Genomic DNA, 16981 nt, shown 5'->3' with positions numbered 1-16981 from the left:
CAACATGATAAAAGGCTACAAAGGAATAAGATCCTCGAGAGAAAAAAAAATGGGGAAAAGGACATAGTTGCAAGAACAGTTGCTACACATTGGTTCCGACTTCCGAGCCATGAACACCCTTTTTTTCATACACACTATGTACCACTCCCATGTGAGAGTGTGTGAATGTGAGTTTCTTGTGTATGTGGGGACCACATGAACACATGTCACAATTGTGTATGGGTGTATAAGTGGTACATGCCACCTAAGGTGGTCTATGTATCACTACTCTTTTAAATGATTTGGTGTGTATGTATGGCTAACCATTTCCAACATCAAAGGAAAATGGAAACGGCGATGTGAAAGCAATAGAAACAAAACAACTTATCAATTGAACAAGACAAAATGGGAAGACATTTAATTGTGTCCAACTGGTAACTTATGACTACTACCTGTAAATGTAAGTCTTTATGACATTGAAGTTTTCTATATCGGTTGGATCATACAAAACTAGGAGGCATTTAGAAATGAAATTCACGCATTGTAAGTCTACTATATATGCAAAACTAGTTGATCTGAAAGATCAAGTTTTCATATGCAGTAAAATTATATTAGTCGAATGTCAAGGCAACACACCCAAGAACAAATGGGCGGTCATGATATACATCTCCCATCTTGGGCTAAAAGATGCAGGGGACATACGTTTACATCAAAAAATACGTAGTTGAATCATGTATTTTCCATAAGGATGAAGTGGAATGATTTGATTATTAGTTGCATTACAATCAGCTGACATTGGAATCACCTGACGCAGAATTGATTGACATCTAAATTAGTTGGCGGTTAGCGATTGAGCATGGTTATCAAGTCCAAATAGACTTGGAGGTTGTTATAGGGTATTATTAAGGTTGTGGTAAAATTTAATGAGTTCAAGAGACTAAAAAATAAATTTGGCCAAGTCATAATATCATATAACCTCTTTCCTACCTAGGTGGCATGATAAATGAAATGGTTGAAGAGAGATAACTTAGTGATGGTCAAAATGAGTAGTTGATATGAAAGTTTATGACTCGAGACATGATCTTACTTAAACTAAATGATAAGGAGTTGGAAGTTATTGGTTTAAACCACGACGAAGAAGTAAAGATTAATCTAACGACTAATGTTTGTAATTAAAAAAAAAAGTCGTAATCTTACATGATGTAATAAGGTAGTTAATGCGTCAAAATGTGGCAAACAATAATGCTGAATTGATTAAACAAAATGAACGTTGTTTTGATAGTTTTGATCAAAATTACTTTTGAAAATATAATTACTCTCTCTGTCTCACAATAGGTGTCCAATTTGAGTTTTGCACGGTTATTGATTTTAATGATAAAATATCGTCGAGTGATTATAGATGATTGAAGTGCAATAAATAAGGGTGTGTTAGTGGACAAAAGTAATAATGTTGTATTGGTATCACAAAAAGGACAAATAATTTGAGACAACAAAAATTAGAAAAGATAACACCTATTGTAAGACGGATGGAGTACCAAAATGGATATCGTGGGAGAAATTTATGTAATTAAAGAGAACACTGAAAGAAATTAATGATAGTTTAATGTAGAATTGATTCTAACATACTCAAAAGTTAGGAATTATAGCTTAAATAAGAAGTATTTTTAGAGGATGGAAGCAATTCCGAAAACTCAAACCAACATGATGGAAAATATAGTTTTCACGATGGAGGAGGACTAAAAGCACATTTTGCTTTCTAAAATCCAAACCAAACAAACACTTAGTTATTCCAAATATATAAATACTTCGTTGTAAAAATTATTCAACGTACAAAACTTTACGTATCTTTATCGCTTTCCTTTATTTTATCTTTATATTTTCTTAATTAGTAGTCTTAAAATGTAAAACTACAAAACTTAGTAACTTTCTCAGCATAATCACTTAATCTAAAAAAGAATGACAAACTCAAACATAAATGAACCTACATAGTATCTTATGAATAAATGGACCAAATTGTTGTGACCTAAATTGATGACACAACTAGTTGGCTAAACACCAAACTTTACATGAAAAAGAGGAGTTGGTGGTGTCCCTACAAGTACGGTTTTGCAGACAAGGAAGGCTGCTACTGGTAGCGCGCTATTCGCTAGACTTGCAAGTGCTGTTCAGCTTTACACACGACATGCACACGATATCCATCTATCTATCTATCTCCACAACGCAACGAATCCAATGACTAACAAACAAACCTCTTCAAAGTGAAGTTAATAGATCAGTGTCGGTGCCGTGCATTTACATAAATACCCAATCCAGCTAAACAAGAAGAAAAGAGTACTAAGGTGTCTTAACAAAGTTTCTCATATGAACAGAACTACTATGTTTGGATCAATGTTAAAAAAGTGTTTGAAACATTCCTTTGTGAGAAATAGCAAAGAGGAATAACTAATTGATTATGAGAAATAAAAAGATTTAACATAAGAGAGACATATAATTGAAAAATAAGTTATCAATTCAATTTACATTTCTCCTCTAATTATTTACTAATTGATTATGCTCTTTTTACTTTTTGATCTTCTCTATCTTTCTTTTAAGAGAAATAATATTTGTACAACCATTATGTGATAATTTTTGGACAACTTCTCTCTCATACTCACATGAGATTCTTATTCTTTCTCTTCCTTTTTCTCTCTCCATTGTTTTTGACCAATAAGAAGAGAGAAAAACAAGGTTGTCACCAAAGTTGTCATCAATTGAATGTACAAATATCACTACTCTTCTTTTAAAACTAATTGTTAAGAGTCCTGCATCGGATAGGAGATGATCAACAATATACTTATAAGTGGAGGTATTCCTCATCTCATTAGTCGATTTTATCAGATTGTGTTAGACTCAACCGTAACTTCTAAAACTAACCATGAAGAGATGATTTTTGCTCTTGTATTTCTCTCTTACCTCACTTTCTTTTCCCTACTTTTTTTAACCGATCACACCTTAAGTGCAAAATTTGTCATAATGAGAAGCTTGTGAACCTAAGATAATGACCTATTCAGTTTTTTTTTTTTTGGTAGATAGACCTATTCAGTTTTAGTTTGACAAAAACATATCATGTTATTTATTCAATTTTAACTTGTTCTTTTAAAAGAAAATCAATTTTAATTTGTCATAAGGTGATTTAAAAAAAATGAAAAATAAAATAGATATAAGTATATATAATATTTATGATACTCATCCAAATAAGACAAATAGATTTTTTTACGCAATATAAGACAAATACTAAGAGCTAATTTGTGCATCCACTTCATTTAATTTACATCTATATTCTACTATATTTTAGACCAACAACTAGAAATCAAACCATGTCACACCACATTGGTATATCTAAACAATATTTTTTCTGAAAAAATAAAAAATAATAACAACAAGCATGGAACAAATGTAAACAATGTTAATGATGATTTCAAAAAGGATTATATTTAACAAATACATCCATATGATCCCACACTAAAATTGATTCAATTTAATGTTTAGGTTTATTTAATCTTGGTTTTTTAAGTTTAAACTATTTACGATTTTTTTTGTAATTGATTCATATAGAGATTCGACAAAGTTTTATGTTGATTGTTCAGGTCTGACACAACCCTCTCTTTTTACCAGACTCATAAGCAGTTTTAAAAAATTCTTATGTTACACATTTTGGTCGATCCTATCTAATAAAATAAGACATTGTTGATGTATTTGCAATTGTATAATTTTAAATAAATGAAAAAGGACATTGAAGCTTAGCAATTACACACTTTCAAAATGAAAAAATTGAAAAGATAGAGGTAAAAATCGTGCGAAAAAAATTACTATAAATAAACTATTACAAAAAGCGTGGGAAAAAAGTAACACAGTATGATAGGCATTATTATTATCGCAACAAGTAAAGAAAATTGAAGAAACAGAGAGACACTTCTCTACTCTTCTTCATCTTCTTCTTCCTCCTTTTTATTTCTCTCTCCTAGGGTTGCATTTCTAGAGAGAGAATGGATTGAGATTTCACAAATCTCTCTCTCTCTCTCTCTTATTTTCTTTCCTTAACACCATTCAGGTATCTCTTCCTTTCTCTCTCTCTCTCTCTCTCTCTCTCTCTTTCATTTTCAATTTTATTTTCCTCTATCAGCTTAGATCCGCTTTTTCATTTTAGGTTTTTATTTTTATTTTTGGTTGTTTCGTTGGAAGCTTAAGTTTAGAGATCAAGTTACTAGAGAAATTGTTGTGATAATACTAGTTTATGATTTTATAATTAGGGGATTTGGTTCTAAATCTTAACTAGTACTTTTCTTGTACTAATCTTGCCATATTAGCTGAGGGAGTTGGCTCTGTAAGGTAAAAGATAGTGAATAGCTGGTAAACTAGCTTATAACAGATATCTGATAGTGGATAAGCTAACTGATTGAATTGGTAAAATTAGCCCTAGAATTAGCTTGTAAATATGTATTTAATTTCTTCAATTAAGATTATTGGGGTAAAATTGTGATAAAAAATGGTAAGCTACGAGCTTTAAACTATATGCTACTTGAATTAGCTTATCAAAAAACACTATAAGCTATAAGTTCGTGAGAAAATGATGGTTATCAACCGATCTTTTAGTCAAATGAGCTTATAAGCCATAACCTCAAAAACGTGTCCTTCCAAACAGACCCTTAAGTGTTTATGTATAAGGTTTTTTTTATAACAAGATAAAATAAAGTTAAATTGTTTTCGTACTAGCCATAAGTTGTTTTCATAAGCTGCATTAGACAACTTATGAGAATAAGCTGAAAACAACTTATGAACATGTCATAAGTTGTTTTTGTAAAATGTAACAAACAGTATTCCAAGTGCTTATGCCAGTAGATAAGGTCAAACAAGCCAATCTTATTTGGCCATAGATTTTTTTTATGCATAATGTTAGTTTAGATACATGGGTCCTGATCAAAAAAGTTTAGCTATAGGGTTTATGATATTTATTGCTATGGTACTCTTTTTATCAGTAAGAGTTGAACTCGGTACCCTAGGGTTTACAACACTCACACACACTGCACACTAACCCTGTGGTTATGATGGTACTTGTTTGATGTTACACAAGTTCAACTTTAATATTCATTTTATTATTTTGTCTAGCTTCTTTGCCATGGAGGACAAGGATTCAATTGCTAAAATGATAGACTCTACATCTTCGAAGATACAACAGCTGCAGAAGGCATTTGCTGAACTTGAAAGTTATCGAGCTGTTACTCTTAACTTGAAATGGAAAGAACTAGAAGAACATTTTCAAGGGCTGGAGAAATCTTTGAAGAGGCGTTTTAATGAACTGGAAGACCAAGAGAAAGAGTTTGAAAACAAGACGAGGAAAGCTCGGGAAATGTTGGAGAAACAGGAAGCTGCTGTTTTTGCTAAGGAGCAAGCCTTGCTGCAGAGACTTCAAAGGAAAAGAGATGCTTCTGTATTCACCATTGTAGATGCTCGAAAAAAGTACAGGAAGGTTTCATCAAAGGATTTGGGTACTGTCTTTAATGGGAGTCAAGCGGCACCAGATGTCAAGGAGAAACCTGTGGATGCTGTATCCACTGGGGCTGAATGCAACATAGAAAATGGGAAACTTTCTCCTGCAAATGTAAGTGTGGACATGATGTCTTATCCGGAGTTGGTAAAACTATGCAAAGAGATGGATGCTGCTGGACTTCACAAATTTATATCTGACAACCGTAAGAACCTTGCTGCTGTAAGGGAGGAAATACCACTTGCATTAAGAGCTGCCCCCAATGCTGGCTGTCTAGTTTTAGATTCTTTGGAAGGATTTTATTGTACGGAAGTGTCAAGTCAGGATATAAAGAAGGATGCTAACTTGCTGGGTCTTCGCAGAACCAGTATCATGTTGCTAGAATGTCTAAGTGATTTCCTGACCAATTTGGGTTCTGTTTCTAATGTGATTTCCAAAGATATCAAGGATAGGGCAAAGGCAGTTGCTGAAGAGTGGAAACCGAGATTGGATGATCTTGACATGGATGCTAGCAATGGGAATTCCTTGGAGGCTCATGCCTTTTTGCAACTTCTAGCTAGTTTTGGTATTGCCTCTGATTTTAATGAGGAGGAGTTATCCAGGCTAATTCCAATGGTATCTCGGCGTCGCCAAACTGCTGATTTATGCCGATGCCTTGGGTTGTCGGAGAAGATGCCTGGTGTGGATTAGTTCTCTTACTTTTATTTTATGCACCAAGTTTTCATCCAATTATCTCATGTTCATTTTTATTTAGATATGTTTCCAGATTTACATTATGAAAAAGTTGTTTCCTTGGGTTTCTTTAAATGATTCATTTTACTTTTGATGTGCAGGTGTGATTAAAGTTTTGGTAAAGAATGGGAGGCAAATTGATGCTGTTAACTTGGCTTTTGCATTTGATCTTACAGATCAGTTCTCACCTATTCCTCTGCTTAAGTCTTACCTGAATGATGCTAAGAAAACTTCTTCTCCAGTCAAGAGTGGTAACTCATCTCCCACTGCACAGGTAAGTAATCATTCCTACTGTTGTTTTCTATTCATGATTTGAACACGTGCTGTCAACTATTGTATAGTTTTTTTACCTGTTTGTCCAGTTGTAATTGAGGTCGTCAGTTGTCTAACAGTTTTATTGTCAATATGAAATATTAAGGTTGTTAGTTGCAAAGGAATGTTTGTATTATAATATTTTTAGAATATTGTGGGGATATATTGTCCAATCAGGTGCTCTTCTTATGGAGGAGTGATCTTAGGAACTGTTTCCTAATTTTAACGTGCTTCTACTCCACTATGGTTAATGGGAGGTGCTCATGTTGAGAATTTGCGACAGTAATGTGCAATTGTTTGGCATGTTATGAAAACATTCACGATTTTTCTATTGGATTCTCTTGTGGATGTAAAACTATTCATGAGTTTTCTCCTAAAAGTATAGTTTTTGAAGAGTTGGTTCATGCCATGGTATTGGAGATTCTATGATATAGTGGTCTAGAGTTTGATTCTTACCAGTTACCAAACCCATTTTTCTATGTAAAAGTTGAATTCAACACAAGGTAGAAGGATTTATGCAATGTCTGCTCTTCAATCCCAAAGGTCTCTGTTGTGACAGGGCATAATACATATCTACCTATATTCACGGGGACTTGTGTAACACTTCACAACATAAGCCTTTGACTGAGTTTATTCATGTCATGTAAAATAGAGTATATGGAATATAAGTTCATGTAGCAGTAAAGTAGAGTATATGGAATGTAAGTTTTGCGGGAGGTATGCTAGTTCTAGCTTAGAGATGAAAATTAGATAACATACCACAATCCACATCACAACTTGTGCAGGTTAATGTTCTTGGGTTCATCATGCCAAATGATGGGGAATAGTAGATGTAAATCATAGGATTCATGCAGGAGTGCCTCAAGATATAATTTTTGATGAAAAGGTGCCTCACTTATACTAAAAATAATATTTTAACACAGTTATAAGACCTGTATTAATGTATAGGATTGAATTTTTAGAAGTATAGAGCCTATAAGAAAGTCAATTCAGTTAGACAGGAGAATGCTATGAAGGATGAGTGGTCATACAAGATAAGATAGGATTAGGAATAAAGTATTTGAGAGAAATTTGGGGTAGTAGTATTGCAAATAAGTTGGTGAGGCCTTGCCTTGGGTGGTTTGGACATGTGCGTAGGAGACCTATAGAAGCACTAGAAGGAGGGTAGATTAGACGAAGGATAATCTATTAATAAAATATAGAGGAATGGAGGACATTTTACAATCCATCCATTGACATTATTCAATGTAGGACATTATGGACCCTGATGATCTATGTAGTCAACCTCACCTAGTGGAAAGTGAAAGACTGGCTGTCCATTTGTTAAAGAACAGAGGAAGCCGTAAAAAGAGCCAGCCTAATTTCATTTGTGGATTGACTCAGTTTTCTTTGCTTTAAGTTGAGTTGCTAGGGTCATATTGTGGGTTTCTCAATCATCTCGAAGATAATGTGGGTGCACTAGAGATAACCAAATAGTTATATCGTCATGCCCAGAAACCACGCACAGTACTGCAATACACTTGCTGTCCCCAGAGTTCAAAGTCTCCTACAGATAGTATTCTCTGCCTACAATAGAGCACAACGTCACATACATGATGCACACACACCCTACTATCACGTATACTGCTAACAATGACGTTTCTAATCATGACTGCCATTAAGTAGTTCTGCCACTAGTTATTTCCTAGTCTAACTTACATCAGGCAGTTATTCCTGCTATTTTTATGCGGTCTAGTGCACTCCTTTCAAATCGGTGGTTTGGCTGGCTCTCAGATTCCATCACAGTGATTTATAGAACTTAGAAGCTCTATGCTATTGTGGTTGGTAGCTTCTGTGGCTGTGGGGACAGGCAGTGATTATGTAGATAACATAAGCTGTTTGCCAGTATCTGTTGTATGGCCACCAGGAAAAGGTGGTCCACAATCTCATTCTTTTAGTAGATATAATGGCAAGAGACTCTGGCTAACTACTGTCTGTGGTTGAAGTATGTGGAATGTGCCACACTAATGCAATTGGAAGAATGGGGACAAAAATGTTTGATTCCAAAAATGCAGTAGTGAAAAAATGATAGAAGACATTCTCTATCAATTATCATCTTGAATTGCCTTAAGGATGCATCAAATGCATGTAGAGTAGAGAAGCATTTATTTGGTGTTTTTGTTGGGTCCTTATTTTTATGCTCCAAAATAACTACAATATTGCCTATCTTCAATATTCATCTTTATGTTTGATTATGGAAATATGTGTCAATATTTCTAATGACTTGCTATTGTCTCAGCTTGATGTTAATGAAAGAGAGCTGTTTGCTCTTAAGGCCGTAATCAAATGCATTGAAGAACATAAACTTGAGGAGCAGTATCCAATCGATTCTCTCCAGAAACGAATGATCCAACTAGAGAAGGCCAAGGCCGATAAGAAGAGGGAAACTGAAGCGACAAAGCCTCAACCCAAAAGACCCCGTGCTAATGGTGCTGGATATGGTCCCCGTGTCACTAACATTCCTTTTGACAAAACTTCCTATGGTAGAGTTGCTGACAGGTACCCTCAATACGTGTATGACCGCCCTTACATGTACCCTGCACCAACTGAAAATCACTGTGCCCCTTTCCTGGCTTCTGCAACCTATAACGTCTCTCCTAATCCTGGAACTTACTTTGGAAATGGCTACCAATATCAAGCTACATATCTCCACTAATTAGAGAGACGGTGAACTGATAACTATGGTCCCTATTAATATTTAGTCTTAAGTCTTAACCCTTAAGCTGTTGTATGTTGTACTTTATAAATGTAGTCTTCAAGAATCCCTTAAACATGTGAAATGTTATGTTAAAATTTAACTTTGGCGCTAGAAGATATACTTATCCTCTAATGTATCCACTCTGTTATGTTCTCGTTTTGTACAAGCTTACTTTGTTGTCTTTGTTTGTACTTGCAGTGTATTTTTCCTCTTTAATTTGTTTGTCAGATGTTTTTTTTTTTTTTGTCAAGTAGTCCAGTGGCTGGAGTTCATATATTTTAAATGTGGAAGTGGGATATTCGGGATCCAAACTTCAGCATTTACATATAATATGCAATATCCCTACTAATTGAGCTAAGCTCACGGGGATTGTCGATGCTTTTAAATAACTGCATTTTTGTCAGTTGAAAAGCATATCAGTTTAAGGAACTCTTAGAACACCATTATCATCTGCATGAATTGATTCTCCTTTTTGTGTGGTATAAGTGTGTCTAGGTATAGTCGTAAACCTCAGGCGGGTTACACTTGACTTGACCTTGAATAACGTGGATTAATTTTGGATTAGTAGGTGGGAAATAAAATTTGAGAAACATGATGTAGTTGGATTAGGTAGGTAAAGGGGTTAATACATTAAGGAATGGTTAAGATACAACATTTCAGTGCATTACTTTGTCACAAATATGCATCGTTACCGTACCCAACCATACACAAGTATTTTACTAGTAAAAACTAAAGAATTGTGCCAGTAGTAGTAGTATGTATTGCTTTGCAACACACTTCTTTATCAATTGAAAATCATATGAATTTGCCAACCAAAGATTTATAAGGAGTTGACTAATGACGCACAGTGGTTTGAGTTCAACGAGCCTCTAGACCCAATTTTATGTAGGTTTTTTTAACATGATGTAGGATCTATATAGTTAATTGAGATTTATTTATATTTTAATTGGTAAAAGAGAGTATGATGAAAATAAGTATTAGAAAATGTTCTGTCTAAAAAAGTATATCAGAGAAAGTATCACCTTATTCACCTATTATTTTTTAAAACCAAGTTTATGCAATTTTGTGAGTAAAAAATAAAAAAAAAGTTTTTTTTTGGGTAGATAGACAAATGGCAAAGCCATTATAAACTCACATACATAAGTGAAAATACCGGGGTTCGAACTCCGGTCATGGCATCTGACCTAACAATTTCAGCATTTTGTCAGTTGAGCTAGAACATCCGGATATATTAAAAAAAAAGAAGAAATTTATGTAGCATGTTATACGAATAGCGGTGGTGGTGAGCAAAAAAGTAGGTGTGGAAAAATATCATATAGTGCTTCATTTTCTTATATCATGGAGTGTTTTTAGTTACTTCTCCTGTTTCACTATAATATTTTTTTTAAACCAACTAATTGCAAAACTAATCTCTAAAATATTCTTCGATTTAGATGCGTCAAACTCTTTTCAAGAGATTTAATTAATATGTAGCATGCCCAAACTTGATAATGTACACTCTTTTAGATAGTGATTATTTATAAACATTTTATAGTAAAACAACTTGTTAAAGAATAAACATTTTATAGTAAAACAACTTGTTAAAGACTAAAGGTCAATAATTATATTCATTTTTTAAGTAAATAATGTGCTAAGCTATGCATAAGACTTCAAATAATATTATTTGTATTCAATTTTAAAATTAGTATATATTTTTTGTTTTATTAAAATGTCTTTATACTAGTAGAGGTTAGGTGAAATATAATTTATTAAGAGTAGTTGAGATAGTTTTAATAAATATAATTATTATTCAAAATATAATAAAGTGTACCGCTAAAAAAAATATATTTTGAAGTTTAATACTAGCTATCGCGAGGTCCCTAAATTATTTGAAATTTCTAAATAGATCTCTAAAAATTTATTATTGGACCTCTTAACATGTTAATAATTTATATCAATGTGTTGGTTGTGTGTGAAAGATATCTGATTTACACCACACCATCATTAAAGAAAACTAATATTTTTCTTAAAAGGAAAGAACAATAAAAAACCAATAAATTGTTTATTAAAAAAGATTAATAAGCTTATGTAGGATAGAAAAAGGGATTAGGTAAGGAAACAAAAGGACCAACAAGTAAGTTTGTTAAGTATATTTAGTTAAAGGGTCTTCTTGGCATATACCTTTATGATAGTTTGTTTTGAATAAAGAATTTTATTAAAAAAAAATTATAAAAATTTGATATTTTAAAAATATTCATTGAAGTATATTAGCCATAAATATGTCAAAGTATAATACACTTAATTTGGAAAAATTGAAGTATTTGTTGCGTACAATCACGATAAGAGAGACTAGTAGAGTAGTAGTACACGTATACGAGGCAACAAGTTCCGAGAAGAATCAGAATGTATGTTTTTTTGTTTATCACACTCACTCACATGCAATCATGCATACAGCTAACTAACTCTGTAGCATGCAGTTGGTAGTAGTAAACGGAAACGGAACTTGAAAAAACATTTCTTTTTAAATTTTAAAAAAGGAAACAAGTGTGAAACAACAGAGTCAGCTTTTGTTTAAATTTAATCAAACAAACACCACACACTCTCTCTCTCTCTCTCTCTTACTTTTTCTTCTCCATCTTCTTCTTCAACCTTCTCTATCAATTCTCTCTCTCTCTCTCTCTGATGTGAGGAGGGTTACACACAGAAAAATGGAGTGATAACTCTCTCTCTGTGTTTTAGTAGTAGTTTCTTTCAGATCAATCAGGTAATTATTCTTTTCTCTCTCTCTCTATTTTATTTTTCTGTTATTTTGTTTTCTTGCTGTCGGTTTAGATCGGCTTTGTTTGCTTATGTTGACCATAATTCTATTCTGATTCTATCCACGTTTCTTGTCCGTTTTTTTTATTCCATTCCATTCCACACATTTACTGCACTGCACTGCATAGTTTTTTTTATTTTCTAGAAATCTATTACTCTCTGATTTTTAAGATTTCAGCTGTTTATAGTATTACTGTTGAGCGGAAATGTTTTGCCGATTTCGCCCCTGTTCCCTTTTTTTAGAGTTTTTGTAATTGTTGCTCTAAAGGTTTGGATCTAGATATTTTGTTTGTTAAATATTTTACAAACTCTGTTCTGTTTGATGCATGAACCATTTTTTAGCTACTAGGCAAGAAATTAGTGAAGGGTTATTTAAATATGATGTCATAAATAGTGATTATGATTCTATCTTGATAATTTAGCTAATGTGTCACTATTGCTAGCTTCTCCCATTTTTATCCATAAAGAGTTGTATGGAATTTTTTTAATTTCTTTAAGTACTTCATGGTTTTATTTTATTTTATTTTGTTTTAAGTTTGTATTAGTTATTATGATGCTTTATTTATAATTAGTAACCAATGCAACATCGACAGTGTCGTGTGTTTAACATGTGTTGGTGTCCGACACTGAAACATGTGTTACATTCAATTACTTTCAATTTTTAAATTAGTATCGGTGTCTATATATGAGCGGCGTGTCCTGTGTTTGTGTTAGTCCTTCATAGTTAGTAATTCACCTTATAAAGAGTGAATAGAGACACATAGGATGTGTATAATTTTAGAAATGGATAAATAAATATTTATGCTATTTGAAGTTAGAACCCTGATTAAACTAAGTAATTGAGAATACCATTGAGAGATGAAGAAACTGATCTTATTTTTGTTACATTGTATACTGTGACAGAAGATTGGAACAAATCTGTACAGAAACCTAGTTCTTGACTTAAAAATAGGAATTTATGAGTTATATAAACCTCAAATTCGAAAGCCCTAAAATTATACATTGCCGGCCTTGTTTTCAAAGGATTATGAGTGTGTAGTGTATACTATTAACCATGGTTCATGCCTTCGCAAGCTGAAATTAAGTATTTGTTTCCATATCATATCTTTTTCAGCTTCTTAGCAATGGAAGAAACAGATTCAGTTGCCACACTGATGGATTCCACATCTTCGAAGATACGACAGCTGCAGAAGGCATTTGCTGAACTTGAAAGTTATCGAGCTGTTACTCTTAACATGAAATGGAAAGAACTTGAGGAACATTTTCACGGGCTTGAGAAATCTTTGAAGAGACGCTTTCATGAATTAGAAGATCATGAGAAAGTGTTTGAGAACAAAACAATGAAAGCTCGTGAAATGTTGAAGAAGCAGGAAGAAGCTGTTTTTGCCAAGGAGCAAGCCACATTGCAGAGGCTTCAAGAGAAAAGAGATGCTGCCACATTTGCCATTTTAAATGCTCGAGAAAAGCACAGGAAGGTTTCACAAAAAGATTTGGCCATTGTCTCTAATGGGGGTCATGGTACATCAGACGTGGAAGAGAAACCGATGGATGCTATTTCTAATGTGACGGAAGGTCTTGTAGAAGATGTGAAACTTTCTCCTGGAAATGGAAATTTGGAATCGATCTCTTATCCAGAGTTGGTAAAACTTTGTAAAGAGATGGATGTCTCTGGACTTCACAAATTCATATCTGATAACCGTAAGAACCTTGCTGCTATAAGGGAAGAAATACCACATGCATTAAAAGCTTCTCCTGATGCTGCATGTTTAGTGTTAGATTCTTTGGAAGGATTTTACTGCATGGAAGTGTCAAGTCAGGATATTAAGAAGGATGCCAACTTATTAGGCCTTCGCCGGACCTGTATCATGCTGATGGAATGTCTGAGTGATTTCCTGACCGATTCAGGAGGTATTTCTAATTTAGTATCAAAAGATATTAAGGACAGGGCAAAGGAAGTTGCTGAAGAATGGAAGCCTAAATTGGATGCTCTTGACATGGATGCGAGCAATGGGAATTCCTTGGAGGCTCATGCGTTTTTACAACTTCTAGCCAGTTTTAATATTGCGTCTGGTTTTGATGAGGAAGAGTTATCCAGGCTAATTCCAATGGTGTCTCGGCGTCGCCAAACTGCTGATTTATGTCGTTGCCTTGGATTATCAGAGAAGATGCCTGGTATGTATTTGTTCACTTATAATATTCTGTTTCAATCGTAACCTTATGAGAATTATACCAGAGTGGGCGAAATTGATCAACAGTCATATTATGTGATTAATATGATTTATTGTTAAAACATCTAATGATCTAAATGACTTTTAACATGCAAGGTGCGTGCATGCAAGAATCTAGCATATGTATCCATCATTAGAGACGAAAGCAATTCCGATTTGCATCTGTTTGTTCTAATGCTTTGTTTTTCATTTTGGATATGCAGGAGTAATTGAGGTTTTGGCGAACAGTGGGAGGCAAATTGACGCTGTTAACTTGGCTTTCGCATTTGATCTGACAAAACAGTTTTCTCCTGTTTCCTTGCTGAAGTCTTATTTGCAGGATGCTAGAAATTCTTGCTCACCTGTCAAAAGGGTTAACTCATCCCCCACTGCACAGGTTCGTTGTTGAGTAATTATTCGCTCCATTGTGTTCTTTTAGGGTATGTTCGGGAAGGGGATTTTGGACAGGAGGGAAGAGTTATTTTTCTTTTTCTAATTTAAGCAAGCTATAAAAATGTTTCTAAAAATGAATCAAGTGCAATTGAATTGTTGTATGATCATACATATATCACGGTATTCTTTCAATTTTAAAAAAATCTCTAATATATATATTAAGATGTAGACCTAGTCCTCCAAAAACTGTCCTCTCCAGAACCCTCCAATACACCCCTCCCAAACAGACCCAAAATGATTTAAAGCAGTGATCTGATATATTGCCGAGTTTTTCCTCTTTATCCACTTCTAGTTAAGTTTTCCTAATAGACATTTACCATCATTAAGTACTTAGCTTGGTCTTATGGAGGTATATTTAACTTGGTAATCTACTCTTTTCTGTTTTTTAATATTCCTAGTAACTTCTTGTATCAGATTGAAGTTAATGAACGGGAGCTAATCGCTCATAAAGCAGTAATCAAGTGCATTGAAGAACGTAAACTTGATGAGCAGTATCCTCTAGATCCTCTCATGAAACGAGTTGTCCAACTAGAGAAGGCGAAAGCCGACAAAAAGAGGGAAACTGAAGCGACAAAGCCTCAACCAAAGAGACCTCGTGCTAACGGTGTGGGATATGGTCCTCGTGTCACTAACATTCCTTCTGACAAAACTTCCTATGCTAGAGTTGCTGACAGGTACCCGCAAACACAATACGCGTACGACCGACCTTACATGTACCCGGCACCAACTGACAATCACTGTCCCCCTCTCCTCGGGACTCCACATTATAACTTCTCTCATAACCATGGAAACTACTTTGGAAATGGCTATCAGTACCAAGCTACATATCTTCACTAGTTAGCTGAGATATGAGCAGAAGATTATGATCATTTTGTTTAATATATCTAGTCTTAACCTTCTAAGATGTTGTATGTTGAACTTTTAAAATGTAGTATTCAAGAATCACTAAAAGAAGTTAATGTCATGTTATTAATGTTTTAACTTTTGCTGTACTAGAAGATATTCTGATCCCCTAATGTATGAATTCTGTTCTTGTTTTGTACAAACTTTGTAGTATGTTTTGGTTGTCTTGGATCCGAGGCTGTCTTTTATTTATTTGTTTATTTACTTATTGTCAAAGATCCGTGCAACCAATATCTCTTTGAAAAAAATTCAATAGAGAAGAATTTCAAATCAAAATTTAAATTCGAATACATTGATTTATTCTGAGTAATAATTTCAATAGAGAATAACAAGGATAATTTGAAATCAAAACTTAAGTACGGACGTTGATGTTTTTGTGATAAGAAAGAACTGAGATATTGGTATTTTTTTTGAACAAGAGAAAATGAAATATATTAATCTCATATAAAATTTCTAGGGTAAATATCTCTTTTCGTCCTCGTAATATTAGCGAATTCTAGTTTTAGGCCCTGTAAAAAAAAAAGATTTAAATTTTGTCCCTATAATTTCAGATTCTTCCACTTTTGGTTCCTCATTCCACCACATCAGCCGAATCTGCATACATGGCATGTAAAATGAGGGACTAAAAGTGGAGGAATTTGAAATTACAGGGACCAAAAGTAGGAGGAATCTGAAATTACAGGGACGTAATTTATGCAGATTCTGCTGACGTGATGAAAGGAGGGATCAAAAGTAGAAGAATCCGAAATTACAGGGACAAAATCTAAATCTTTTATTTTACAAGAACTAAAATCGAAATTCGCTAATATTACAGGAATGAAAAGAGGTATTTACCCAAATTTCTACAACACAGGAAGTGCATGCAAAAACTCAAAGAACATACAACATAGGATTAATCTACCAATGATCAAGATCAAATGTTAAACTTTGATGTTTTGCTCTTTGACACCAAAAGGATAACAATTTAGTTTTATCAATTAAATGCTCAATCAACACACATTTTGTTGAAAACAACAATTATTTTTTCCCTTTCGTTTCCAAATACAAGCAAGCCAAATAGAATGAAAATAATAACAGTTTTTTTTGGACAACCCCCGCCCAATGTGCTAAAACACCACATGTGATCGGACAAATGTGAAATGTACACTGGTTGAATACTCATCTATTGCGTAATCAATAACCAAATGCACCCAAAGATGTTGCATTCCAAAAATAAATGATAGGTGTTTTCCTCAAAACCGCAACCATTAACATATATATTATTTTATTCTTTCACTATCTCAATTCATTAACTACATCACCAGATATTTTTTTTATATATATATTTTTTTTTAATGT

The 16981-nt window shown here is 33.7% G+C and overlaps 2 protein-coding genes across 2 annotated transcripts; both read left to right on the top strand.

Annotated features, from left to right (window-relative positions):
• The first annotated feature begins 3900 nt into the window (after positions 1 to 3900).
• Positions 3901 to 9475, top strand: LOC25500212 (FRIGIDA-like protein 3). The gene is made up of 4 exons (XM_013588559.3): positions 3901 to 4069; positions 5125 to 6182; positions 6337 to 6509; positions 8826 to 9475. Exons 2-4 carry the CDS (start codon positions 5135 to 5137, stop codon positions 9240 to 9242), a joined length of 1638 nt encoding a protein of 545 aa, XP_013444013.1. The 5' UTR covers positions 3901 to 4069; positions 5125 to 5134; the 3' UTR covers positions 9243 to 9475.
• A 2229-nt stretch (positions 9476 to 11704) lies between these two features.
• Positions 11705 to 15843, top strand: LOC25500211 (FRIGIDA-like protein 3). Its single transcript, XM_013588558.3, has 4 exons — positions 11705 to 12027; positions 13195 to 14252; positions 14512 to 14684; positions 15155 to 15843. Exons 2-4 carry the CDS (start codon positions 13205 to 13207, stop codon positions 15575 to 15577), a joined length of 1644 nt encoding a protein of 547 aa, XP_013444012.1. The 5' UTR covers positions 11705 to 12027; positions 13195 to 13204; the 3' UTR covers positions 15578 to 15843.
• Positions 15844 to 16981: the final 1138 nt, after the last annotated feature.

Source organism: Medicago truncatula, chromosome 8 (assembly GCF_003473485.1).
Source record: "Medicago truncatula cultivar Jemalong A17 chromosome 8, MtrunA17r5.0-ANR, whole genome shotgun sequence".
In the NCBI taxonomy this organism is placed as follows: domain Eukaryota; kingdom Viridiplantae; phylum Streptophyta; class Magnoliopsida; order Fabales; family Fabaceae; genus Medicago; species Medicago truncatula.
The sequence above is the reverse complement of the archived record's forward strand: the minus strand, read 5'-3'. Positions and strand labels throughout refer to the sequence as shown.